This window comes from Anopheles arabiensis, chromosome X (genome assembly GCF_016920715.1).
Source record: "Anopheles arabiensis isolate DONGOLA chromosome X, AaraD3, whole genome shotgun sequence".
Lineage (NCBI taxonomy): Eukaryota > Metazoa > Arthropoda > Insecta > Diptera > Culicidae > Anopheles > Anopheles arabiensis.
The window spans coordinates 19,539,589-19,566,467 of NC_053519.1; the positions used below are offsets into that span (position 1 = coordinate 19,539,589).

Sequence of the window (26,879 nt, forward strand, 5' to 3'; positions counted from 1 at the left end):
CTAATCGGTCACACACACCCGCATTCTTGTTGCGCACCTACAAACTTATTAATTGTGTATTTTTTGTCTCGCTGTTTCCCAATGCTGGAGCAATGTATTTGGCTTTCCGCACACGGGAACCAATGGTTCAACAAACTTAGCAAAAGCTGAGGCGAAGAAAATTCTGCTATTGTAGGTATGCAAGAGGATGCTTTAAGCTTTGGTTTGCCTTTCCCTTTATTAATAGCGTTTTCTAAGAATGTAATGTAGCTTCAACATGTTTATTAATTCTTGCCACAACTTATTGACTTCTGCAAGAGCAATTTTGCGAAACTCTTTTCTGCTGCTGGAAATGAGCTAAACCTTTTCCAAATTGTGCACAACTTTCGGACAACCTCCTTTATTAGCAAACATAATTGATAAAAGTTTTGAAATTATTTTACCTAAACGTTCCACCTAAACAAAACAACTTTAAACAATTCCAATTAAAGCGCTCCACTGTTTTTTAGTCCGAAATCAAGAACTGCTGTTCGCTGATAATTGTCAAGCGACGCCGAGAATCAACCACGGCACGCATACTCCCATACATGCACATCAACACAACCACAATCAACAACGAAGGACTGAATCAATTACTGCCCACAAGCGTGTTTTTATTGTCGGTTGGGTTTTAGCACAAATCACGGTCAAACCAGTGCCGACCAACAGGCGCACTCGGGCCACTCGGGCGGTATTTTGTGCTAACAATAAAAAGCTATGCTATACCGTGCGTTCTGCAGATTGCATACTGGGCGCGGCGCTTTCGTCGTTCCAATCTCAACACCCTCGCGCGGCACGTGTAAAGAAAGGAAAAGCATCAAACCGTAGGTGCACGGGAGGTGGCTGGTGCAATATTTTGTAGCATAAGATTCCAGACGAAGTACTAGTGATGGGAGCTCCGAATTGGATTCGTGTATCCGCTCCGACATTCTTAGTCCGGATCCAACTCCGAAATAAATCCACTTCGAATCCGGCTGTGCCGAATACAGATCCAATTCGATCCAGATTACTCCGATCGAATCCGAATGGCTCCTATTGCATCCGAATCGTTTTATTGCCGTGCTTAATTTGTAGAACAAAATACTTACGCTTCAAAAGCAAGCTTGCAAGCAACCATAGCTCTTACTTAACATTGCACAACGGGGCAAGGGCGGTCGAAAGTAAAAAAAATATCTCGGATTAAGAAATAATCGTGTTTATTACAAAGTTAAATAGTTAGTTAAGAAAATGCTGTAATACAGCGCCTACCACAACTATATGGACAGTCGTTTTTCGCGATTTGCGGAAAATCCATAGGAGATAGATAAAAATAGTAAATGTATGAGTTGTGCAGAATACTATTTCACATCTTTGTATATATTTTTCAAATTTCTTTAACACATTTTTGCACGATTTATGACGAAAAAACAAATTTATGGTCGTACCATAACTATAAAGACACTTCGAAAAACAGGTTTTATGCGCTAACTAACGCATTTAAAAATCGTTCAAAAATATAAATAACATATACTTACTCCTGAATAAAAAATAAAAAAATAAATAAATAACATATTCTAGAAAAGTTTCAAAGAAATACATATTTGAACGATTTTTAAAAAGTGTTTTTATAACTTATTTATGGTTTTATAAGTTTTATAAGAGTAATTATCAAAATATATTTCGCTACAAAGGCGCCCGTAAATGTTGTGGAGGAAGTGCAGACGAACACTATATTCAATTCCAATGGGCCCAGAGTATTACTCTTTTCACATATTCTTACCGACTTTACAAATACTTATCTAATTCATGTAAATACCACATGATTAATTCAGCCAGTCCTTATTTAGGCTCATAAACTACCTAACGCCTGTTTTTCGAAGTGTCTTTATAGTTATGATACGACCATAAATTTGTTTGTTCGTCATAAGTCGTGTAAAAATGTGTTAAAAAATTTGAAAAAAATATACGAAGATGTGAAATAGTATTCTGCACAACTCATACAATCACTATTTTTATCTATCTCCTAAGGATTTCCGAAAATCGCGAAATACAACTGTTCATATAGTTGTGGTAGGCGCTGTATTATAACTCTATCATTTCAACTTCAGAAGTTATGACTGGTCAAAGTTGAAAAATCTTTAAAAAACTACGTTTGGATTGGTTTTCCCCGATTTTTGTCCTATTATGGCATAATAAGTTTAGGTATGAATATTTGTAGTAGGTGGACCTTTACTATATTATTGGAAAGGAAAATTTATATATTTTTAATTAAAAATAAAACAAAAATATTTATCATTTTATTACAAACTACAAAAATTCGCACTTAAAACAACATATTTGGACTTTGGTAATAAAGTTTAAAAAAAAAAGAACTTTTGTACATCTTCCATTTTTTCGTCAAACCTCATTTTACTTATGTTTAACAAGCTATCAAAAATTCAGACTTATCGTATTATCTCAAATATGAAAAAATGATTTCAAACTTGTTTGGAGCGCGCGCCTCTGCAGGGTGCGCCATACATAAATCGTTCACTTGCACTGCCGCGCAAATAAAAGTACGCCCTGCACTTGTGGCGTGTTCGTTATTTTAGAACTTTTGGAAACCCCGCCGTGGTTTGTGCATACCTGACATTTTGTAACAATACATCCAGAAACAATCACACATGTTTTTGTATCCGCGGAACGCTTAAACATTATTGACACAGATACATCAAATGAACTAACCGCGCTAAGTGGAGTTGAAAACGTTGCGTTAAACAGATCAATCTCAGTTGACAGTATTGATTTTATTCAAATATTTTTATTTATTCAAAAATGTTGAATGAGATAAAGTAGTTGCCTAAACCATTATTTTCTTTTCATTATTAAATAACGACTTTTTTAAGGTAGAGTTCTATGAGCTCTTGTAAAATTGATGATACCTATTTTTGTAAATGAGCTCAGTTAAACCAAAATGAATTTTAAACGACTGTTAAAAAGAGTTCATTTATTCACGATGCTGGCTAGTGTCTTCAGTTCAATTGCTCCATTTCTTTCCTTCTAATTTGACAATATTGAAGGCTCTCCTGGGCTTCGGCCGTGGAAGTGGGCAGGATTTTAGTGCGTAGTGCACCTCCCTAAGAAGCTTGTGTGTCACAAGTGTGAGGTGTATTGATAGGTGTGTTCTTGCATGCATTCTTGATCTACTTGCTCATGAGGACGAGAATTTCAATACCAAGAATTGGTCAATGGATTACTGTTAACGCTGGAAGGTATTCCGTAAGGTTGTGATGCATATAATTCCTATATACCTGTCCCGGTCCCTATATACCTTTCTTGACCTGGAAACAATTATTTCTCTTTTCATACAAATTAAATGAAAAAGGGCCTCCCGGAAAACGAGTGAGTTATTTGGAACGGATTAAATTGGTTATGAGGGGTTCTACTGTATATGGTTTTCTTATTTCAGTTCAAAAATTGTGAACAAAACACAATAAAGTTAATTTTTTTTCCCAAACTCAGATTTTCAAATTTACCCAAGAACTTCAACAACCCTTCTCTCTTCTCGTCCTCCCCCCTCCCCTCCCAGTATTTCTAGAGTTGATTCTGATTCGAAAACGAAAACAGCTGGATTCGAATCAATTTAAATCCGACTGCAGGCCCATTTTGCCCATCACTACAAGGTACGCCAAGCGTGTCAGGCGTGTGTACATGTCGCGTGAAAACAACAGGAAGTTACAATTTCATCACTATTGAATTTAACCATTTCTACATTGACTCGCTCGCGTGATTCGTTGCGAGCCAAGCGTGGGACAAAAAAGGTTACGCCACTATTTACGCGCCCACACATTCCAAGGTTCGTGACGAAGCGGTATTTGGCGGGCTTCGCCGTTTCGGGGAAAAGCGTACCGGGGATTGCGTGCGATACCGCGGGGAGAATGGCATCGTTGAACCCCATCGTTGACACACACACACACAGACACGTGCGCTGATAAGTCCCCCACTAGGAAAAGGTGTCATGCACAGCAGAAAGCGATAGAGAAGACGAAGCAGCGGACAAAGCAGCGGGGAAAGTCTTCGTCCTAAACTATGCGAAGGGTGAAGGGTATCTTCTAAATCCCGGTGTCCTTCAATGTCCTTGCGGTTGGGTAAGTGAATTTTCACACATTAACACACACACACACACACACACACACACACACACACACACACACACACACACACACACACACACACACACACACACACACACACACTCATACACACACTGTATCGATAATCATTCTGCCGGAAAAAAAGATTACACCCTTCAACGGGAAAGGAACCAAAGGGCAACTGGTAAAGAAAATCCTTGGAATTTATTCTCAAGCACCCGGTCAATCATCGGAACGGGCGTCAGGATGCGTGAAAGCTTGAGGACGGGGAGGCGTGGGTTGGCTTACATCGATTACAGAACGCACTTCGTTTTTTTCGCCCGGCACGGTTGAGTGGTTGTTTACGACGAGCCATTTTCCTTGCCAACGCTGCTGACGTCCACGGTTGGGTCCGTTTTGGCAATGCACTCCAGCTCGGCTCTTGTCGTGCGCCATTCCTGTCGTTCGGGATCCTACCAAACAGGAGAAGGGAAGGGAGGGAAGGTGGTAAAATTATGTGCTATCATTATGTCCTTTTCCCGGGCGGTGGGTTGTTTTTTTTTATCTCTGCCGAACTTACCGATAAGACGCCGAGCGCATGTAGGGTGGCGAGTGCGGACCCCAGCTCCAGCAGCAGCTTGGCACGGAAGGTGCTGTAACCGGGCTCGAGTCGCTCGGCCACCGCCAGCAAATCGCGGCACAGCTCCACCGTTCGCCGAGCGGCAGCTTCCGAGGGCGGAGCTGCAAGAAAGTGAAAGTGAGTTCAGCAAGTTGCGGCCCGGCTGTTGATGCGTCGCGACAGCGTTCGTCCTTGGCTACCTTTGGCTGGGCGGGCGCTGCCTAGCAGCTGCGTCAGCGCATACTTCGCCTGCAGCATGTACGCGTTCCAGGGGTGCAGGGTGGTAGCGTGGCGTGCGAGAAACTCCTCGTAGCCGGCCGGTTCGGTGCGATCGAGCCCGAGCAGCTCCTGCTGCATTCCTTCGCAGCGCGCCACGTACTGGTCCGGCCGCTCCTGGTACGCGCATCGTCGGTTCTGGCAGCGCCAAACGGTCCGGTAGTTGGTCGGTTCCGCCGCCAGCACTAGGCTCGGCGTCCGGCGACAGTTGGGGCACCGGAATCCACTGGCGCTCGTGCCGTACTCCGTCGGATCGGAGCATCGCTCGCAACAGCAGTCGAAACACTTTGCCTGCCGAAGGGCAAGCCGGCGCTGGACCGTCCCGAGCAGAGGTTGCGTGTAGGACGCGTGGATGACACCACCGGCCGGGATGTCGACCGTCGCCACCAGCACCATATGCAGCCGGTCGTCAAAATAGTGCTTCGTGTTCGGGCGACAGTCGTGCGACAGCATCGCACCGAGCGGGTACAGCCCGCGCACCTTCACATGCTGCTCCGGCAGCCGAATCTCGTAGCAGTTCGTGTCCAGGATGGCACTAAGCTGCAGCACCGTCTGCTCACTGTACTGCTGCAGCCGCAGCACCTGACGCAGGAACGGCACCAGATTCGAGCGCAACACGCCGTACAGGGGGCTAGCCAACCGTTCGTCCAGATGCGACTCGAACCCCTGCACCGTTGCATACCGCTCGGGCGCGATCCGTTCGAGCAGCAGCACGCGCAGCGGCACTATCACACAGTACGCCGATTCGCGCTGCTCGGGATTGGACGGGTTGGGCCGGATGTTGGGGCGGTAGCCGCTGCCCGCCAGCACACTGCACTCCGGCCGGTGCTGGGCCGCCTCCTCGCAGCCCGGCCCGCAAAGCGGCCAACCACACCGGGAGCATTCATAGAAGCGGTCGAGCCCGCGGGTCGCATCCCAACCGGCCATCAGATTGCGGTTGCAGCCGAGACAGAGCGGCACGTTCGCTATCTTCGGCCCGACCGCGTACGGCTCATCGCGGTAGATGATTTCACCCTGCTTGATGTGTCTCGTCGCCACCAGATGGCGCCCAAGCCGATCATTGCGTACAACCTGAAGAGAAAAAAATTGGGGAGAACGTTGAGTGCTGCTTGAACTGCGGGAGGCACGGCAAGGACGACCGCATTCCCCTAGGCCGCATTATGTCACTGGATCTTGGGTGGGTTCCTGTCATTCCAGCTCCTTAATTAACGATTTCTCTAAACTCCACTGCGAGCTCAAATGTCAAACGGTCCTTTCAGGGCAAGGTTTCGGGCTAGGAGCTGGTAGAAGCTCACTGCCGTTTCTGGGAGCAGGCGCCCACTGTTGCTATTTATGGCCCATTCCACACAAGCACTCCCGGCCCGATAGGGAGTTGATTAAATATTCCTTCTCTTCCTTACTTCCGACCCAAGAAGTATCGTGGGGCGATATGTTTGCTCGAGCACCGCTACTACATTGTCACCGATTCTTTAGGAGCGAGCAGCACGGCGGGACTCGCTGCGCGGAGTAACCGTCCCGAGAGTAGTACGAGGGGCTTATGCATTCTTCAGAATTTCTTGACACTGGGAAAGGTCTTTTTTGAAGCGGATTTAGTATGTTACGGCACTGGGATGATAATTCAAGCAATTGCGTGTTTTGCTGTCCCTCCCGACGATGGGGGCTCATTTTGAGTGTAAGATTTCAAAAAATAGACTCACAAGCACAACGCTCCTGCCACACACGCAACATCGTCGAACACATGCACCCGTCTCTGTCAGGCCACAGCGGATGTAATGAGGTTGTAGGCTTTATTCCCACTTCACGGAATTTAATCCACTCTCGAGAGAGATTGAGAAATAGAGTGTGAGGACATCGCACGAACGTCGCACCCGCAACAAAAGAACAGCCAGAAGCGCATGGAAATGAGACAACGGCAAACTCATTAACTTTCCACTTCCATCCCCGTTGGTGGTCCAGCTGGCATATCCTACTTTGGTTGTCGAGATTTTAAACTGTAACATCAGCTCAAATAGCTTACCCGCTCCCCTTCCGTGCTGGATGCTTCAGATACGGAGCTCAACAGCCGGCTGTTGTGCTCTGGGTTGCTTCCGCTTGTAGGGGATATGTCGTTTCTGTTACATTTGATCGTTGGCAGATTTGAATGGTGATGGACACTTGCCGCGCGATCCAAGCAGAAAGTATATATAGCTTATAGCAACTTTTCGTCAAGGGAAGAGAATCCCCTAATGGTCCCACTACGACCTTCGCACTGAGCAGTGATTGAAGCTGACGGAAAGAAAAATAGTGACCGATTTGCTGCGTGTCACAGTCTGCCAAACTCATCGCCACCCGTGTGCTGAAACAGTTTCCTACCGATCGATGTGGTTTTTTTGTTTTACTTATTTTTTTTAAACTAATTTGTCCACTTGTCAGCGATCCGCTAGCGTGCGTTTAGAAGAAAGAAAGGCTGACGTAATTCTGTCTGTCACTCCATTGGGACTAATTTCCTCGCAACGAGTGCTCAGGCCAGCGAGGACGGGGGGCAAAACTCACTTTGAACCGACGACACTGGTCACGATGCTGGGCCTTCCAATCGGCCCGCTGATGGTCGCGGCCACAGTACCCGACCTGCTGACAGCCGGCACAGCGCTGCGCCGCTGGAGCACTACAGACACGGCAGACAGTGGATGACATCACACACGTTCGCCCTCGTTCGCTCGCACGCCACCTAAAAGCGGACAGTGCGGACGGACAGACAGATCGCACTGGCCAGGCCGAACCAGTGCTGACAAGCAGGCTGACTGTTCTTACACGTGTCCGAGGAAAAGTGTTCTGTTCTGTGCTGGGCGATAGGAAGATGGTGAGCGTGCAACCTTCTAGTAGCTTCAGATAATACACGGCTTCGTGGATAATTATTAGTTACACTGGTTGTAACCTTCTATGGAGATTATGCAGACAATTTTGAGGTTGGAAAGGAAAGCCAGAGCTACTAACTGACTCTAACTGATGCTGGGAGAAAATCTATCTGACTCATGAAACCATGTTATCGGGATGAATTTGGATCCACATCAGTAGGACAATAAGAGATTATTTTGATAGTAGTGGGTAAGTTTGAATACATAAAACAACAGAATATTATTTCACACAGTGCTGCATAAAACTAAATTTGTTAGTTGTAAGTTTATTTATTTATTAATGGAAGGACAACCTGCTTAGCTATATGTGTAATTTAAATAGAAATTAACACCCAAGCAGTACGGCTTATTAGGCCCGTTCCGTCAGATTAAAAAAAAAATAATCTCCTTTACAAAGTTTATAAAATGTCATGTACATGGGTTCATGCAATCTACTTGTAAATGATTTTTTGTGATGATTTTTACCTGTAATATAAATTATTTCTTCCCTTGGTAAATGTCAAATTTACAATGTTTCCATGCCTTTATCTGTCTGGAAGAATCTTTTTCACATGAGTTGACTTGACACTTTGAGTTTGATTTCATAAGCCAGTACTGCTTGACTAACTACTAATTTACTTAAACTTAAATTTGCAATAGCTTGAAACCCATAATGAGAGTTCCCTTGAGCTAATTGGCCACTTGTGCGACGGTTGTATTAGGAAATCATAACCGTATTGCTAGTTGACGTTAATGTATGCCGGTGGTGTTTATGCAAGTATACATTTTCATCTCTTTTTGCATGAAGACCATGCCAGACATAGACGCCAAATAGAAGAAAAAGAAAAGAATAGAAAATTAGGCTTATTATATTCCTTTACTCGAGTCGAGAAATTTGCCTGGATTGCTTATATTTCGATTTTGTTGCTTTTTGTTGTAGAGTCTGGTGACGAAAATCAATGGAGACGGGCCACCGAAATATGTCAAAACATCGTTTTCGATCAATTTCCCGCTAGGGTTTTATGTTCGTTAACGATTGGCTTGAATCGACTTTTGAATCGAATGAACAAGTAGGTACATTCATGTATAAAACTCTTCTACTTGACACATATCTATCGAAACTTCAAAGCCGTTTTAAAAGAGGGGTAGTTTAGCAGCAAAGTAAACCTGATTTCCTTAGCAATCGACGTCGAGATAACTCGAATTGCAAGAATGAAATAGGCCTAAATATTTTGTACTATGTGCTCCGAGGAATCCGCAAAAATACGATATTTTTTAAATGATTTAAACTTTACATCCAATCATCCGATATAGATTTTGTAGCTCATTTGAAAAATAAATAAAACAATAAAAACCACGAGCAGAGTTCCAAGGCTATGTGGTACTTCTTACAATCAACAAGTTTTGAATACAGTTCGCTTTTCGGAAATCTACATATATTTTAGCTAAAATTATTGCAAAATGCTAAACTGTGTATGAAATGTATTCACCATCCCTCAAGGGCTGATGATGATTTTGGCTGAGCGGTGTCCGGGTTCAGTGCGCCGGCGTACTCGGCACGTTCATGCGGGTGGTGTAAAATCTCTCCCGAGACGGTTGATATGTCTTTAAAAATTCTGTTGCAATGCAGCGCCCTGTGCGTGTAGCCGCTTATAATTATAGCCGTACGATGAGAATTGGCCGGAAAAGATGGTCCCAGAGATGGTTTCTGAGCCGCACCGCTCAACTGACCAGGAGAGAGGTGCTGATGAGTTGCACGGTGGTGGTGAGAATGCACGACCGCTCCATCCCCTCTTCACTTCACCTTCGACTTTTATTTCTACCCCGATTCAAACCCGTAATCCTCAGAGTTTGAAATCATTTCCACGTGATGGCAAGCGTAGCGGGTAGCGTACGCGAAGCTAACAGCAGAAAGAGTAATGCGAAGGATGGAGTTGGGTGGGGCTCATTAAGAGATGTTGCAGTTTTTTTTTATATCTTCGCTCTCGTTGCCTCGTCACCATACAGAAGGCTCATCATAAAGGCGGTTAGCATCTGATCTTTATGAATGCTATTTTCTACACGTGCTACACATAAAGTGTGCGAGTAAAGAAAGAAAATTAGCTACATAATAAATCAAGCTGTTGTGTATAAGTGGAGGCACCCGGGAGCATAATTAACGCCTGCATTACACTCAACTCAGATGCGCGCGCCAATGCGTTTGTTTACTAAGTTTGAGCTCCTCGTGGTCAAATGAAGTGTGATACGAAATTTCTTCCAATCCATTCGTCTCATTAAACGAGGTCTATGTATTCGTAACAATGGGGCACGCACAGAATGATTGGAATTCGAGTGCCGTAAATGTCGAGTTTACCATTTTCCCCAAAGCCTACCTTTTCCAGCGAAAATCTTGCCGTACGTGACTCGAGTGCGTAATGCGATCGGAAGCAGTAGCTGTGCGGCGTGATGCAATCACACTATTTTTACATATCACCTGGATTTCTTTCGCTGTTGTTTTTTTTTTGCCTTTGGGTCTTATCTTTAAAGCCCGCCTGGAGCCTGCCCGAAGGAACCCTTTGCCGAAGCTAATTCAAGTGGGGCACAATAAATCGGAAACCCGAATGGCACTTGTTTTGCCGGAAACAAGCCGAACAGTATCTTCCAATGGGAGGGGGGATGGGTACCGACTAACGTGAGCAAATTTGTTTTGTAATACATGTCTGCTTGGTTGGCGTTTTGAAGGACCGAAGAAATGAAGACCGATCTGAAATTGATGCTCCCTCTTTCTTTCCCCCTCACAGATTGAAAGCAAACGACTCACCACGCGGTACAACGTTTTCTCCATGGGTTGGCTTCTTGTTTTTACTGTACACTTTCCCGTTTTTCGCCTTTGCTTATCTTATCACACACTCAACTCCACTCTCACGCACAGGGGGAACAAAAAATCGATCAATTAAATTGGCGTATAAATTTAGCGAAGCATGTTCGCAGGTTCGATCAGCATCAGCCACGAAGGGCTGTCGGCTTCGGGTGTCACGAAGATATTTTTATTCCTTCCCTTCTTTCCTCCCATCTCGCCTTCCCCGAGGGCGCCCCCTAGCTATCATAGTAACCAAGCCGGGTCGCTTCCTGCACGATTGCCATGAATGCCGCGAGCGTTTCCTTCCCGACCGGCCGGATCTGGTCCGCCGGCAGTATGAACATGTCGGTGGAATCGGGCGGCCCGCGCAGCTCGAACGTCAGGGACACCGGTACGCCACCGGGACGGTAAGCCCAATCGATCGAGCCACCGCTCGACGGGTAGATCGTTTCGTACTTGCTTCCCCCGCGGTACGATGTTCCGCTGACTGCCGTCAGCGCGGCGATTCCTTTCTCTGTGATCGACCGCAGATGGTCGTAGTTCGGCACACGGTCCGCCGTGTGGCCGTACGGGAACATCAGCAGCTGCGAGTACGAGTGCAGCGCAATGTACGTCCGTATCCGGGCCGGGCCCACATTGTTCCGCACAAAGTCAGCGAGCGCGACCGCTTCCGGCTCGGAAAAGGGGCCACTGCCGGAAAAATCGTAACTGCACGGATCGTCACTCGAACCGACCCCGCCCCAGTTGCTGTCGAAGTTGCGGTTCAGATCGACACCGCGACACAGGCCGTACGGTTTGCGGTTTTTGCGCCACAGCCGGTCCCCGGTGAAGGTGAACCGGTACCCGTCCGGGTTCACAATCGGGAAGAAGAACCAATCGTACGCGGTGCCGAGCTCGCGCACGGTCGGGTCCTCCGACGTGACCAGCTCGTGCAGCAGAAATGTGGCCGTGGCGGGGGAAATCCACTCCCGCGCGTGTATGCCACCCTCGACCACGATCGCTTTGTTGCCGGGACGGCGCGACAGCTTCACTCCCCTGATCGGGCGCCCCTCGTAGCTGGTGCCGATGTCGAGCGTGCTGACCGCGCCCGGGAAGCGTTCCGCCAGCAACTCCATCCAGGCATAAATCGTCTCGAGCTGAAAGTAGTGCTCCCAGTCCATCTGGCTCGGGTCGGTGCTGGCCGGCTGTACCGTGGCCGCTTCCCGCTCGATCAGCTGCTGCATGTTGCGCTCGAGCACGCGCCCGCTCACTGCGTGTAGCGCGAGCAGATCCTCAAAGTCCGCGACCTTGCTGGCGGACACCATGATCGTGAGCTGCTGGCCCGGTTGCCGCGCATGGCCATAAAAGGTGCAGCTGTCGCTCTTCGCCTCGAGCTGCTGGAACAGCTGCACCTGCTCGTCCGTCGCCAGCTCGACACGGTACAGCCGGTAATGGTCGTACCGGGCGGCTCCATCCGCGGCGGCAGCACCTTGGAAAAGCGGCGAAACAGAGAGTATTAGCGTAAGCAGCACGGCTTGAAGGAAATCCGTTTTACCAGACATCTTGCCTGCGACTGAGGAGAGGATGCGCGCGTCCGGCCTTGTTCGTCGGGATCGGGGTTTGCAGCCTACAAAGAAAAAAAAAAGGCACGGATGAACGAGATCAATCAAATTCAATTCAACCATTCATCGGATTGTTCTCCTTGATGACCTTATTGTCTTACCGTGTCTCTATGGATGTTGATGGACACGCACCGTCGTGAAAGCTATCTTATCTCTCTGTACGTTTGTCTTATATTAAAAAAAAACACCACCAGACCCGTAAGACAATCTCCAATTGCAGTGTCGAAATACCAAGAGACGATGACGAAGGATTATTGTAGCTCGCTTTTATCTCACTAGATGTTGCTGGGAAACGAAAAAAAAACACACTCACGCTCGCTGTTTGTTTTGGTTGCACGTTGCGGTGTACCCAAATAGAGATGTGTACGCCATGGTGGAATTTGATTTAAAAATATAAAAATGAAGGATAAATAATACAAAGTGCCCGGGCGTTTATTATGCACTACTCCGCAGTGAAGTTTCTAGCGGTACTTAAATAAGATTTAAACGACAAAGGAACTGATCTCGAACCTATACCAGTTCTGGGGCAAATGCCAAACGCATACCGATTCTCGAACTGATTTAAAGTCAATATTTAGCGACGGGTAAAAACTCAAAGTGGAAAAATAAACATTACACAGTAATATATTGCAATGCCACAATATTTCATTACTGGCAACGAATTGCATAGTACCTAGTTACATTTCGATACTTTCTCTTCTATAAACCCCATCTCTATAGGGACGCAGCAAAACTGTGCTAAAATGAAACGCTACTGTCAGCGGCCCTGTGCTAAAAAGCGCGTTCGAGCAGCCATTCGAGCTGCTAACAGAATCGAAAAATCCGAAATTGAAATTGGTTTTTGAATCAAAATCGGCTCCATAATAGGAATCGGCTCCGAAATCGGTTTACCCGGCGCTCTAGCAGGAATCGAACACGACATCGAACATGAAAAATGTATGAAATTTGACATGTTCAATTTGTTGGTTCGGCTGCTAGAGCGCTGCCTCAGGTATCTCCATAAGAATAGGCGTTTGGGATTCAAAATTTACTTGTTAACGATCCATTCTCATTGAGATTCCAGAACTGATTTCGCTTCTGAAACTTCTTGATTGAATTCAAGAACCGATTCTCATCCCGGAGCTAATTCCAATACTGGAGTCAATTCTGATTCCGTTACCGGACTAATTCTGAGCATAATAATGTCAAATGGCGCTCAATGGCTGCATGAAGCCAGCAAAAAACAATGGTTTGAAATTTCAATCTTTCGAACCATCTATCTTAAATAGTTTACAGTTGGGCTGTGATGAAATACTGTGTCCAAGTTCTTCTGCCTCATTCTTAAGAAACGAATTCTTCCATTAGCTGAGAAAATAAATGTGCTGAGCATGAGCTATTCAGATAAGTATCTCCAAGATAGGAAACAACAGACATCATGGACCATGGGCATTTCTTATTTAGCTGAGGAACACACTGCAGCCGAACGAATTGTTTGCCGAACCTGATAAGTAGGTAAAATAAGCCCTCATAAATCATGGCATACCGCCGCTCCACCGTACACTAAGCTTTTGCTACATTCCATTTCTCCTGCACCACCTAATTCTCTCCACCATTCCCCACCTACAGTTCCTGCCGCTCACCGTCGTAATAGCCTAACCGGGTCGCCTCGCCAAGCATCGCAACGAACGCGGCCAATAGTTCCTCCGCGGTCGGGATGATTTCCTCCGCCGGCAACACGAACATGTTGGTACTGTCCGGGGGTCCGCGCAGCTCGAACGTGTACGCGACCGGTACGCCCAGCGCACTATACACCCAGTCCACGCTGTCCCCGGACGAGGGGTAGATCGTTTCTATCATCGCGCCGGACACGTACCGGGCGCCGTGCGCACGCTCGATCGCGTCCACCCCTTTCTGCCCGATCGCCACCAGATCGTCGTAGTTCGGCACCCGGTCCGCCTTGTAGCCGTACGGAAACATGACCAGCTGCGAGAATGAGTGGACCGAAAAGTACGTCCGGATGCGCCACTGCGCCACGTGCCGCTCCAGAAAATCCACCAGTGCGCGCGTTTCCGGCTCGCTCGCCGCACTGCCACCAGCAAAGTCGTACCGACAGGGGTCGTTGCTTGCACCCGGCCCGTTCCAGTCGCTGGCAAAGTTGCGGTTCAGATCGACGCCTCGGCACACCCCGTACGGTTGCGTGTTTTTGCGCCAAAGCCGGTCGCCCTCGAACGTGTACCGGTAGCCGTCCGGGTTGACCACCGGAAAGATGATCCAGTTGAAGCGGTCCGCCAGTCGGCGCACGTCCGGCCGGTCGGAGGAGAGCAGCTCGTTCAGCACGAACGTGCAGCTCGCCGGCGAGATCCATTCCCGGGCGTGTATGCCGCACTCGACGAAAACGCCACTGTTGGCCGGGTTCGTGCCCAGCTTCACGCCATACAGTGACCGATTCTCGTAGCTCGCGCCCAGCTCTAGCAGCTGCAGCTCCGGATGGCGCCCTGCCTGCCACCGGAGCCACTCGTTGATCGTGTCCAGATGATGGTAGAACTGCCAGCCAAACTCTTCCGGCCTTGTGCCTTTCGGTTTGATTGTTGCCTTTTCCCGATCGATCAGTTCCTGCATATTGTAGAGCTAGAATAAATCGCGCGAGCAGGGAAGCGAGAATAAGTAAATTAATGCAAACACAGCACAACATAGAGAGAGAGAGAGAGAGAGAAATAGGGCCTCTTTTCTACCTACCAGTATGCTGCCCTGCAGTTCGTATCGCTGCAGCAGCTCAGTTATTTCGGCAATTTTGTGCGGCGCCACCATTATCGTGAGGTTTTGGTTCGGCTGCCGCGCATGGCCCATGAACGCGTAGCTATCGCTTTGCTTCTCGAGCTGCTGCAGCATCTCAACCTGCGCCGGCGTTTCGATCAGCAGCCGGTACAGCCGGAAGTGGTCGTACCGGGCCGGATCGGCGCTGACACCGGCAAGCAACGCTAGTAGCGTCCAGCACGCCAGCACCTGACCGCAAGCTAGCATCCTCGTTGGGCGCTGCGATCGCTCGATTTGCTTACGTGAGAGTGGAATTACGTTCCGCACCGAGTGACAGCTGGGTAGGGACTGTTGCGTTTGACAGGATGCAGGCATTCGTTTCATTATCGAGATAAGGACTGCGAAGAAAAGTGGGATAAAGAACGCAGGTAGAAAACTAACAGCACACTGAAAGTGGATAACGATACTAGCGTTGGGTAAATCTGAACCTGAGTAAATCTGAATCTCCAAAAATTCAAGAATCTCGAAAGACTCATGAACTTCGAAAGACTCATGAATCTCGAAAGGTTCATATATCTCGAAAGAATCATGTATCTCAAGGAAATCATAAATCTTCAAAGATTCATAGTGTTTCTCATTACTCTTCTTCTAGACGTTACAACATTCGTGGTCATGGCAGCCTGTACAGTTCGAGACTTATGCACCAAGCAGCTGGATAGTTTGTTTTGCTACAGGAAGGCGGTTCATGCGAGGCTTGAACCCACGACGGGTATGTTGTTACGTGGGATCGCGCATATTCAATATTTTGAAAATCATACATCATACAAGATTCATGAATCTCTTGAGATGTATGAATTTTAATGGATTCATGAACCTTTTTGAAGATTCTTGGGAGATTCGCGAATCTTTCAAGAGTCGATTTGAGATTCGAATCACTCAGCACTGAAGATTCCTATGAATGATTCTCGACGAAAGATTTATGGAACAACTTTTCGATTGTGACCGAGATTGACTTTTTGTTTTGCCGAGCAAGACTCGGTTAGAGTTTATAACAACTCCATGGAGCCCATTTTCCAGTCTGAATCAGCATTTCTCAACATTAAAAAACCCTAAAAACCGTTTAAATCGTATCTTGTACTATTGTTTAATTTAAAATGTCGTCATTACTCATACTTGTCTAGTGATTTAAGCTATTTTCCATTCAATGCTGCCTCGAATCAGTCGCTCCTACTCCTACGTTTCCCCCACTTTGGCGTTGCCCTTGTTCAGGTTCGCCCCGACCAAAGGTGGCCGTTATGATCTTCCATCCCTTTTTGTTCTACATATCACATCGATGGAACACGACGATTATACACACTCAAAATATAAAAAAAGAACTAAACCTTACGGAATATGTAAACCACCCACTACTAGCTCCGGTCCCTCATGCTCATGCCACCTGCGACGGGCGCTCATCCCGCTCGTCCCTCGGATCGGGCAGGCCGGCCGGTTCGTCGGCGTTCAGCTTCTCGCCCGCCAGTATCCGCTGGATGTCGTTCAACGATTTGCCCTTCGTTTCCGGCACGACCAAAAACACAAACACCGTACCGAGCAGCGAGATGCCGGAGAACAGCCAAAACACGCCCGCCTCGCCCATCGCGTCCTTCAGGTTGGTGAACACCTTCGTCACGAGGAAGGCGAGCAGCCAGTTGAACACGCCCGCCACCGGGCTGGCGAACGCTTTCACATTGTTCGCGAACAGCTCGCCCACCATCAGCCACGGCACCGGGCCGTACCCGATCGAGAACATGGCAATGAACAGGCAGACCGCCAGCACGGCCAGCCAGCTGAGGTCGTCCACCTTGGCCGGGTCGTCCTGCTTGAGCTGGAAGTACACCGCGAGCAGTATGGTCGACACCGCCATCATCAGGTCGGACACGAGCAGCAGGATGCGCCGGCCGACCTTATCCACCACGAAGGAGGCGAACAACGTCGCCACCACCTGGATGCCGCCCACGATGATCGACGCCGAGCTCATCTCCTTGCCCCCGTTGGCGCTGGCGAAGATGGCCGAGTTGTAGAAGATGACCGCGTTGATGCCGGAAAGCTGCTGGAAAAACATCAACCCGAGCGAGATGGCCAGGGCGCGCACGGTCGCCTTCTGCCGGAAGGCCACCAGCATCGGGATCGCTTCCGCCTTTACTTTCTCATCCGCCTGCTTCAGGTCTTCGATCTCCGCATTCTCGTCGTACTGGACGCCCCGGAGCCATTTCAGCGAGCTGGCCGCTTCACTGTACCGTCCCTTTTCCACCTGGCGCGAGGGAAGAGGGAAGGTGAAATTAAATCGGCAAGCGCTACTGGAGCTACATCAATTAGCCCCTACTTACGAAATAGTACGGGCTTTCGGGCATGAAGAAAAAGATCGCACCGAACACGAGCGGAATCACGCCGCAGATAATGCTCAGCACCTGCACGTCGACGCCGGCGCCCACCGCGTACACGAACAGTATGCCAACCGTCACCATCAGCTGAAAGAACGTGCCGAGCGTACCGCGAATCGACGGCTGCGCTATCTCCGCCGTGTACGTCGGTGCCGCCACGCAGAACGCACCGCCCCCGACGCCGAGGAAGAACCGGCCGACCATCAGCATTGCCACGTTCTCCGCAAAGATGATCAGCAGCCAGCCGAACACGAGCGGCAGCACCATCGCCAGCATGGACCATTTGCGCCCGATCAGCTTCATCATGTAGCCGATCGGGAAGCACATCAGGGCCGCACCCAGGTTCGAGATCGAACCGACCCACGAGAACTGCTCGTCCGACACCGGGAACCCGTACTCGCCCTCGACCGTGAGCGGTTTGTCGGTCGGGGCCGTCCAGCCAAGAAAAGTGCCGGCCGCCAGTGCACCGCCGGACGCGGCCAGCCCGGCAATGTACTGTGGCAGCTTGCGGCCAGACTCGCCGGCCACGTTGTTTACCACGAACTTGGACATTGCGTCACGTGCCTGTGTGGGGGGGAAGGAAGCGAAAGAAGAAAAAATGGAAACGGAACGAGCGGATTAGTAGGGCTTCGGGAAAAGATTCGAGGTTTTTGGATTACATCTTCAACCGTGCCATAGCCGGATCGGTTCGCCGGCAGTGCGGGTGTAATAAGGGGCTCCCTCTCGTCCTGCGCCGCCATGGTGTAGCAATGCGGTGCTGCTTTATTTAAATTAAATTATCCGTATCGGGTAGTGCAATCCGGCCTCGCAATAACCATTCCCATCGACATCACTGTTAGTCTTGTAACCACTCGTACGCCCCTTTGTTTACAGTTTGCTCTTTGTTTGGAAGTTTGACAGCCAGTTGGCGGAGCTTGTTGTTGATAAAAGAACACAGGGTGACTCTTTACTAGTTGTAAAGCATGGCATTTATCATATGTTTACATGTTCCCTTTCAAGTAAAATTAACAAGAAAAACAACCGACCGATCTAGTAAATAAGAAGAATATTTACATTATCTCGAACGATACTCGCATATTTTCCAAGAGCCCACCGCGTCGATAATTACAGTCTATTGGTGTAATTATTTTACACAACGGGCAATGTGAACGTACAATTACTCCGTTAAAAGCAATTTTCGGGCATTACGCGCGTTATTTGCTCCTCGTTCGAAGTCGTTTTTTTACGTTTCATATTAGCTAGAACCATCCATCCATAATGCTTAATTACCTTAAATGAATGAACCAATCATTCTGAATAATTTCGGGGCTAATGATTTTCGAAACTTTCCGGCAAAGGACTGCGCATTAAAGCACATGCACATTGCCTGCTGCGTAGTGCAGCACATAAACAAGGCAATCGCAGCAGGGGTTTAAAATCGATATACGTTTTCTGTTTCTCAAGCATAGTAAAGCTTATAGCTAAGATCTTTTTAAAGCTTAGCGCTGCTTCTCAACCACGCGGTGGTTGTAAAGTGTTGAACAAAATGCTAAAAAGCAGCTCGATGCAATTTGTTGACCTAACAAAATCCCAAAAACCAACTGCTAACTGTGCTTGGTTTTTGGTACGGATGTTTTACACCTATCAAATATTTTGGCGAGCTGTGGGTTGAAATATCAGTGGTTTGCACAACTCTTTATTTACACATTTGCACACGCAAATGTGCTCACTGATGTAGCTAACAAAAAAAAAGTTATATGAAATTGTTCCGCCAAGCTCCGCGCTCAACTTCATCGACAGCTGATTTCGGTAACCTTTAAATTCAGTAACACGGTGTTAAGGCCTTGAAATGAAAACAGGAAAACATCCTCACACCCCTTTCCCCGATAATGGTTGGGAAACGTTTATCACTTGCTGGACGTTACCGTTAATAGCAACAGGTTAGCGATTGCATGGGCACACAGGCTAAATGAATGCTAAATATTTTTCAACGGTTTTTTTTATTATTACGAACGACACACAGCCATACGAATGTGTGATACGAACACGCGTCAAATAACTAGAAACGCCTGTAGTACAGGTGGTCCCTGAGATACACGGCTAATGGGGACCAAAAACGGCCGCAAATACCGCGTATCTCGATTTTCTGTGTAAGTCGAATCTCGTAATTGCCAGCCAAAATATCATTAAAATTCGTTTAATTTTACCGGGAGGGGGTAATTTTATCCTACGAATTAATTATTTGATATGTTTCTGACTGCATGTAACAGTTGTAAACCCTTTGAAATGGTGTTTAACATTCGATCAAAATATAAATTATTTGGAATTTTACAATTAATGTATCAAATCAGTACAATTTGCTAAAAAACTGTCAAATTTAGAAAACCGCGTATCTCCGAATCCGCGTATAAGAGGTGCCGCGTATCACGGAGACCGCATGTATACCTTTTGGGGGGATGGGAGGGGGGGGGGTCAAATATTCTAGCATACCCGCGCACACCAGCATTTGCCTGATTGTCAATCAGGCATGCTTCCTTCGCGAGCGCCCTTCTAGCGGGAAAGTCGGTTCGTGCGTCTCCGCCCATGCACGCTTTCTGCACATTCACCCACTGCAAGCGTACGGGCATGCATGTGCATTCACATGAAGGGCAACTATTTTCTATCTTGTGCTCGCACATGCCACACGTGCATTCCAAGCGCTCCACAATGCACTTTCCACAAAACCGGTCTCCTGGGCGGATATTAGATTCCAAACCGCGGTACAATGCGCCCATTTCACTCGACGCACACACAATCCGTCACGCGGAATGTGAAGGAACAATGTAACGCTCGCTTGGGGAAGTGAAATAGAGAGCGCGGAGAGAGGTATGGTGTAAACAGTGCAATTGCACTAGCACAACAACACTGCGAGAATGCAGAAAAAGAGGGGGGGGGGGTTGAAGGTGAGCGATCGGAAGTACGCTTCGCTCAGTGAGACAGTGACACGCGGGAACGATTTGAGGTTGTTTGTATCGGATTTGAACACTGCCGTACGATTTTCCCGCCACAAGCACAAATTCCAGGAAAACCCGGCTAAAATAACTCACCCGCTTCAGCACCGTTTGCACCATTGTGTTGCAGAATTTATAGTGGATTTGATTGATTGAGAACTGGCTGTGTCTGAAACTCCCGCCAAACCATAAGACACTAAACGTTTGCGATCCACTGTTGTATCGGGAAAAGGCTTTAAACACCACCTCTAATAGAACGTGATCAACCTGATAGCGAATGTCTAGTTATAAAGCGTAAGTGCGAGTAGACCCCTTGCAATGAAGGTGTAAACCGTCGGACTTCCGTCGAGGAACTGAATCGCAACGATCGCCGCTCTGCACGTGAAACCCCCAGACAATCGAGTTCGAGCCGCGTGCGATCGCAAGGGAAACCCCTGAGGAAGTACGCCGAGTGGCGCATCAGTTTTCCACGATCGACAACTATGTTGTTTCATTCTTTTTCTTCGTTTTTGTTTTGTTTCAGAGTTGTGTGGAAGGGATTGGTTCAGTGTGTTCCGAACTGGTACGTCGGGTTGATGTTCCGAACTGGTATGTCAGGTTGCGGACTTTTTATTGTTGTTGTTGTTGTTGTTGTTGTTGAACAAAATAAACCGTGGTTTGCAGGGGAGACAGTGCCAAACGAACCAATAAACAATCCTTGTCTGCTAACAATTGTTGGCTGTTTTTTTTCTCTTCAAAATTGATGCACCAATAGGAATACAAATGAATGAAATCGTTTTTTATTTGGAGCATCAAAAGATGTTCCTCTTGTCCTCCGATAAACAATTTAGGGGCGTTTATATCCTCCCTATTTGTTTTTCTTCTTCCAGCGTCCAAATAATAAAAATAAAAGCAACGTGCTATTGTTGCAAAAAAAAAAGATAAAACTCACGTGTACCGTATACGAAAGCGTCATATCGTCGGCCTTGTCCGTGACATCGGATTCTATTTTATTTTCTCAAATTGGTCACACGTTTTGCCGTTGTTTATTCAGCTTTTTATTGCGACGTATATAGTATGTCGCTATGCATGGAATAGCGAAATTATGATTTCATTTCCTCAGAGCTTGTTGTTTGAGAAGACTTGAAATTTTAGGTTTCACGACAAAAAATCCACACACGACTTCAAGCAGGCTTAAAGAACTTATTAAGCTATAATGCTTTATTTGGCCGAGCTGACCAAATGGCCCAATTATAGACGCGCATACTCCTGTACGGCCGGTGGTGGTTCGTTTCTCACCCTGACACGTTCTGGTCATGCTATTCACTATTAAGAAAAAAGCCAGGTCGCGTATGGACCGTTTAAATGAAATCAAAGGTACCACAGTCGGGTTTCCATCGACCATCAGGTCACATTCGATACGCCGCACTGGTGCACAAACCAGCCAGACATCATAGACCGGAAGTGATGCGGTCGATCGCACACCTATCAGCATTGACCCCCTCTCTTGCACTTCAGCATTTTGTCAGGTTGCTGGGCTTCGGAAGTTTCCTTTCGAATAAGTGTGCCTACCGCAAAATGCGAGCGCGCGAGAAGCGAAACGATGGAGCGCAAGCCCGTCCGACCATTGCCAAGGTCGCTTGGAATGTTTCTCGCTCTAACCGAAGGAGCGAATGCGTAAGATGAAATTTTCACTATGTCGGAGGTGTTCTTTGAAAGATTCGCAACACACCCACCTGATGCAAAATCTATAGCACAGCAGCGAACTGCATATCCGGTAATAAAGCCTTGTTCGCATTTAGGACCACGTTCACATTTACGGTGATAAAAGTTGATCGTGTATTTCTGTACGGAGCGGTTTTGCTTCCTGCTTATTTGCCATTACTGAACGGTAATACTAAGCCATTGACATTAACATCTACATACAGATATCTCTGAACTATGTCCTAAACATCTGGGTCATATATTCAACCACTTCAAGCTTGGATGTTACAATAACATCCGGGGCCAGTTCATCACACCAAAGCTATCAGGGGTGCGTAAGCCTTAAAGCCCCTGGGAATTACACCCAATGATAATGACACACTCTCATTAAAGTACCCAATATATCAAAACCATCTCGATGTACAACGATAATGCAGGCTGTATCATATTAAAAGCGGTTGTACATAATTCGTCGACCATTTCGCCGACCGCGATAATAGCTAAAACGACATCGTATCGAAAAGCACTCGACTCGGCAATCAATTAAACATGACATAGCACGTGTCCCAGTATTTTTTATGATCTCCCTTACACACAGGACAAAACAATGGTTCCAGGGTTGCGTATGTGTTGTGTGACTTTTTGCCGACCCAATAGATCGCTATGTTGACATTACAAACAGACTCTGACTAATCCCTACGCCAGTATCGCGCCGCTCGCCATCTCGGCGTATGAGCGATAATGTACATCTATCTCGCATCCGGCTTGCAAACAACAACATTCTTCCTGGGAGTCGGCAGCAGAAAGGGCAAACTAATCAATGTCCACTTATCGGTTAGAGTCCGCAAAGTCAAGAGGATCTTGTTGAGCTGGGATGACTATTGAGCCATGGCCAATGGAACGACTCTCCCACGGTCATATCTGCTCTCGAACTTTAAAACCTCGGTTTGTTCATAGTGTGGCTACTCCAGATTTTTATCACTCATCAACTATTAAATCTTCGCTATAAATGATTAATTCCAGTGAACTGAAACGTCTAATGCAACCAACTCTAGAACAACTAGCCACGGTTTGAAAGGGCCTGATTTACTGCCCCGCTCCTTCCGTCTTCATCGCTTTCATCATTCCGATTGCTTTTCCTCCTTGGCGTCGGTTCGAGAATGCATTGTTATCTTAAATAGCCCCACTGGGTCTCCATAGCAATCCCCCTCCAATTCCATTATCAACTAATAAAGATTACGCAAAAGGATGTGGGATTTAGATAGTGCCAGGGTTGCTTGTGTGGCCGCTTGGGGCAAGGTTGTGCAGCGAATATCTTGCCTTTCTTATGGACGACCGTTGGCGCTGGTGGAGCTTGGGTTTTGGGAGAGGGTATCACATCATAGCCATTTCACTCGCTATCAACCCTCCCGAGTTGAATACGCGTGGCGTGGACATTCGAGAACGCCGACCAATACCGACACAATCGCGTCTTTGTAAGTAATTTCTGCTATCATGTAGCCCCTGGAATACTTACGGATCAGGTCCTCCTCCGATCTAGATTGGGCAAGTTTGACAAATTATCAAAGTGTACCTACGAGCGTGTCGATGCATCAATAAGTAAAACCGAGGATGACATCTGAGGCCATAAATAATGTGCTGCCTGGAGCCGCCATTGTTCTTATCACATCCAATAGAGCCTACTACGTAACGCCAATAGAGTTTTTTTTTATCATCGAGCTACTACGAGGTTATCTCATCGAATGGGGGCACCAGAAACCGATGCGGTAATAAAGGTGACACTTCTCGAGATGGATCACGAATTTTCAACTGGCTCTAATTGAGCAGACACTTGTTGAGGCTTCGGGTAATTTCACTGCGAATGAGATAACTGTGGTTGCAGAAAGTGTACGAGTTAAGAGAGAGCTAACAACCACAAAAACGTTGGAAGCGATAGCCCACTATGTATTCGCATGTCGAGTTTAAGCCAGCATAGTAAAGTGACGCCGTCCTGTAAGGCAGTGCTTTTCAATCTTTTTAGGATCGCGGATCACTTGGTTTTCATAATACATTTTCCGCGACTCATATCTATTGAGGGCATACATTTTGTAGACTTGGTTCAATGTTTTTGGTCAAAACTATATTTACATCTTATTCGAGACAAGCCTGTAGCACATTTAATAATTTTTTTTAATTTTTTTTAATTCACATTATTACGGCTTCGGCCGTATTTTCAAAATTTAATTTTAACTATGGGAAAAAATTGCACGACATGTAGAGCTTTTCTAAAAAAAATCAATTATTTCGCGGGCCACTTCTGTTAACGCCATGTACCACAGGTTGGAGACCACTGCTGTAAGGGGTCCGACAGATGAAGGGAATGATGGCAGTGACCGTAAAAATGGTCCACACAATAACGGTGCAACGATAGCGGTAGCACGGTGTATTTTACCTGTGCTCAGCCCTTTCGCGGGAGGCACACCTCACGCACTAGGGGGTTGCTTCCGCATACAAGTCTCCGACGAGGCCATCCGCCATAGCGAGCGCGTGTGTATAAATTTACAGGAGAGTAAATACCCCTCATTGCGTTTGTTGCCTATTCTAGGCTGTGGTTGTGACCAAATGGTTTCACGCGTCAGAACATAACTTCGAATCCACATCTCATCTCTCCAAAGACGAACACATCGCCTCTCCTTATTAGCAAACATCTCGGCGATGATCAAGTATAGGACTAAATGTCCCCGTAGCAAACAAAATCCCCCGGGTGATCGATATCAACAAAAACACAGAAACATTGGACATTATGACGGGAATCCCGCACTTTACGGCAAACAACTTTTTTTAAGCCAATGAATTCCCGTACCCGGATTGCTGAGTGGAATTTCATACACATTAAAACTGGAATAGGGTGATTTTCTTGCGCCACGTATCGAAACGTTCGTGCCGAAGAATGCACCGAACACCACGGATCTCATGTATCGTTCCACCGTTCGCACAGGTTAAGCATATCATTAAAGCAGTGGCTGGCGCGGTAGCCTCCGGGTATTTCCCTTCAACAGTCAGTATAAAAAAACGGGGACATGGCAAATAGGCGCGAAAAGAAAAATCTAAAATCGCATGCACTTCGACCAAAATCGAAGGGTCTTCCCATCTGCTGCACCTTACCACGTGGGATGGGTATATGGCCGGGACGCTGGCGAGTTGGTTCTGGTAGGTTCAACGACCATTCCATACGTTGCTCACGGATCGTACGAGCGATAATTGGAACGTAAACCTGGGCTTTTTACTTCTACTTGTGGTGTGTGGAATCTGACAAAGGTAATGAGCACGCCAAGGACAAACGAAAGTTACCCAACGGGAGGCTCGTTCTCGTCGTACGGGAGCCATTGAACTGCGGTGGGTCTCTGATCAGTTCTTGTCTGTGTATCAATGAGGAAACCTAGCTCGTTCCCTCCTTCTCACTGCTGCTTTTCCAGTAACTCTCGGGGCAGATATTGCTAGCGGAGACCTTGAAACCATTGCAGAAACGTTGAAAAATGTTCCAAGATTCCAACGCTAACCGATTCATCGAAATGCATGCACTACCCCAACCGCGGGCACACGTTTTACTGAGATTTTCATATGCCTCCCTTTTTATTGTTGAGCTCTTTCTCGCTCCAATCCGTTCGTAATGCTCAGCTGATCTCGTGGCGCACCAGCGAACGGCTTTTTGAAACGCATCGAAATAAATGGTATCGTTAGCTGACCAGCGCGTAGCCACTACCACCATAAGACAACAAACACGCGCACTTTTACACGCTCGTGCACTTTCAACAATAACTAATATCTTGTAAGCGCGTGAAGCGGGTGGGTTCACCGGAAACCACTGTCAACTTCTCAATATGCCAATCAGTGCCTGCTGGGAGCATTCGCAGTCATACGAAGGTCGGATATGCTGTACCGCGTAATTCAACTACCGTTGTCGACATTGAACTCCAACGTTTTGAAAAAAAAAATCGCATTTCTTTGCGGTTTACTCTGTGCGGGCAGACCATGTCTGCCCACGGCGAAGTTGTCACTTGTTATCATATCGAAGAAGGGCCGCGCTGATCATTAGAAACCACACTCACGTACCTGTTACGCAGGAGAACCCGCTCGCTCAGATCACGTCAAAGCGAATGTGTGTTTATAGAAGAGCACGTCGTCAGCAGACAGAAGCCTACACACAGAATCACTACTAAAAATAGGAGTTTTGTCCGAACTAGTAGAGCCCTCACCGCTTTAGCAGTAGTATCGCCCTTGACCTGGCACGAGTTGATCGAGGAAGCATCCAAACGGGCACTGAAACCGTCCCGTACCGGTCGCGTCCGTTTTACGGGAAGATTATCAACCCTCGAACGCGCGGTGTCGTAGATGGGAGGGTGTTTTTTCCCTCTTCTCCTGTCCCGTCTCCAGTCCGCGCCATTACCAAACCATCGATCCCGACTACTATCACACTGCTCGGGCAGTACTGCGTTGGTGATGGTCTCCCATCAACTCCTTATCGAAGATAATTTCTATCGGTACCTATACTCGAACCCAATAAATAGAGTCTTATCAAACGGGTAATTCAAAGCGTACACCATCTCGCCCTTTTTCCACCACCTAACCCGCGCGCCCCCGTGTGTGTGTATTGATGCCCACACATGTGCATTGATTTCCACTTTCCGCGCAGGATCCTCCACATTGAAAATGATGAAGTGCACCGAAATATCTTGGACATCATTCTAGCACTACCCCCACCAAACCCCACTACCCCA

The 26,879-nt window shown here is 47.2% G+C and overlaps 3 protein-coding genes and 1 long non-coding RNA gene across 9 annotated transcripts; 1 reads left to right on the top strand and 3 right to left on the bottom strand.

The window, feature by feature from the left end:
• Nucleotides 1-2,777: 2,777 nt before the first annotated feature.
• LOC120906833 (SET domain-containing protein SmydA-8) lies at nt 2,778-10,785 on the bottom strand. Of its 2 annotated transcripts, none has more exons than XM_040318910.1 (4): nt 10,678-10,785; nt 4,929-6,075; nt 4,690-4,850; nt 2,778-4,582 (listed from the first exon to the last, which is right to left on the bottom strand). In XM_040318910.1, exons 1-4 carry the CDS (start codon nt 10,699-10,701, stop codon nt 4,472-4,474), a joined length of 1,443 nt encoding a protein of 480 aa, XP_040174844.1. In that variant the 5' UTR covers nt 10,702-10,785; the 3' UTR covers nt 2,778-4,471. The 2 variants fall into 2 exon arrangements, with proteins under 2 accessions (XP_040174844.1, XP_040174843.1); XM_040318909.1 differs by lacking the exon at nt 10,678-10,785 and adding an exon at nt 7,537-7,705.
• A 24-nt stretch (nt 10,786-10,809) lies between these two features.
• LOC120906834 (zinc carboxypeptidase) lies at nt 10,810-12,614 on the bottom strand. The gene is made up of 3 exons (XM_040318911.1): nt 12,419-12,614; nt 12,251-12,322; nt 10,810-12,184 (listed from the first exon to the last, which is right to left on the bottom strand). Exons 2-3 carry the CDS (start codon nt 12,255-12,257, stop codon nt 10,953-10,955), a joined length of 1,239 nt encoding a protein of 412 aa, XP_040174845.1. The 5' UTR covers nt 12,258-12,322; nt 12,419-12,614; the 3' UTR covers nt 10,810-10,952.
• A 1,078-nt stretch (nt 12,615-13,692) lies between these two features.
• LOC120906831 (zinc carboxypeptidase) lies at nt 13,693-26,450 on the bottom strand. Of its 5 annotated transcripts, none has more exons than XM_040318903.1 (4): nt 26,215-26,448; nt 18,130-18,383; nt 17,417-18,034; nt 16,179-17,340 (listed from the first exon to the last, which is right to left on the bottom strand). In XM_040318903.1, exons 2-4 carry the CDS (start codon nt 18,208-18,210, stop codon nt 16,480-16,482), a joined length of 1,560 nt encoding a protein of 519 aa, XP_040174837.1. In that variant the 5' UTR covers nt 18,211-18,383; nt 26,215-26,448; the 3' UTR covers nt 16,179-16,479. The 5 variants fall into 5 exon arrangements, with proteins under 5 accessions (XP_040174842.1, XP_040174837.1, XP_040174838.1 ...); XM_040318904.1 differs by lacking the exon at nt 26,215-26,448 and adding an exon at nt 23,639-23,655; XM_040318908.1 differs by lacking the exons at nt 16,179-17,340; nt 17,417-18,034; nt 18,130-18,383 and adding exons at nt 13,693-14,924; nt 15,033-15,448 and having other exon boundaries at nt 26,215-26,450.
• Nucleotides 15,438-16,175, top strand: LOC120906835. Its single transcript, XR_005740176.1, has 2 exons — nt 15,438-15,526; nt 15,703-16,175. It is a non-coding gene; the product is annotated as an uncharacterized LOC120906835 (long non-coding RNA).
• Nucleotides 26,451-26,879: the final 429 nt, after the last annotated feature.

Excerpts from the sequence above, each read along its gene's own strand:
- LOC120906831 (XM_040318903.1), bottom strand. The coding sequence starts at position 18,210 with ATGGCGGCGCAGGACGAGAGGGAGCCCCTTATTACACCCGCACTGCCG. Across the intron at positions 18,035-18,129 it reads GCTATGGCACGGTTGAAGAT|GCACGTGACGCAATGTCCAA; the intron begins GTAATCCAAAAA and ends CCCCCCACACAG. Across the intron at positions 17,341-17,416 it reads CCGAAAGCCCGTACTATTTC|GTGGAAAAGGGACGGTACAG; the intron begins GTAAGTAGGGGC and ends CCCTCGCGCCAG.
- LOC120906833 (XM_040318909.1), bottom strand. The coding sequence starts at position 7,677 with ATGTCATCCACTGTCTGCCGTGTCTGTAGTGCTCCAGCGGCGCAGCGC. Across the intron at positions 6,076-7,536 it reads ACCAGTGTCGTCGGTTCAAA|GTTGTACGCAATGATCGGCT; the intron begins GTGAGTTTTGCC and ends TTTTCTCTTCAG. Across the intron at positions 4,851-4,928 it reads CAGCGCCCGCCCAGCCAAAG|CTCCGCCCTCGGAAGCTGCC; the intron begins GTAGCCAAGGAC and ends ACTTTCTTGCAG.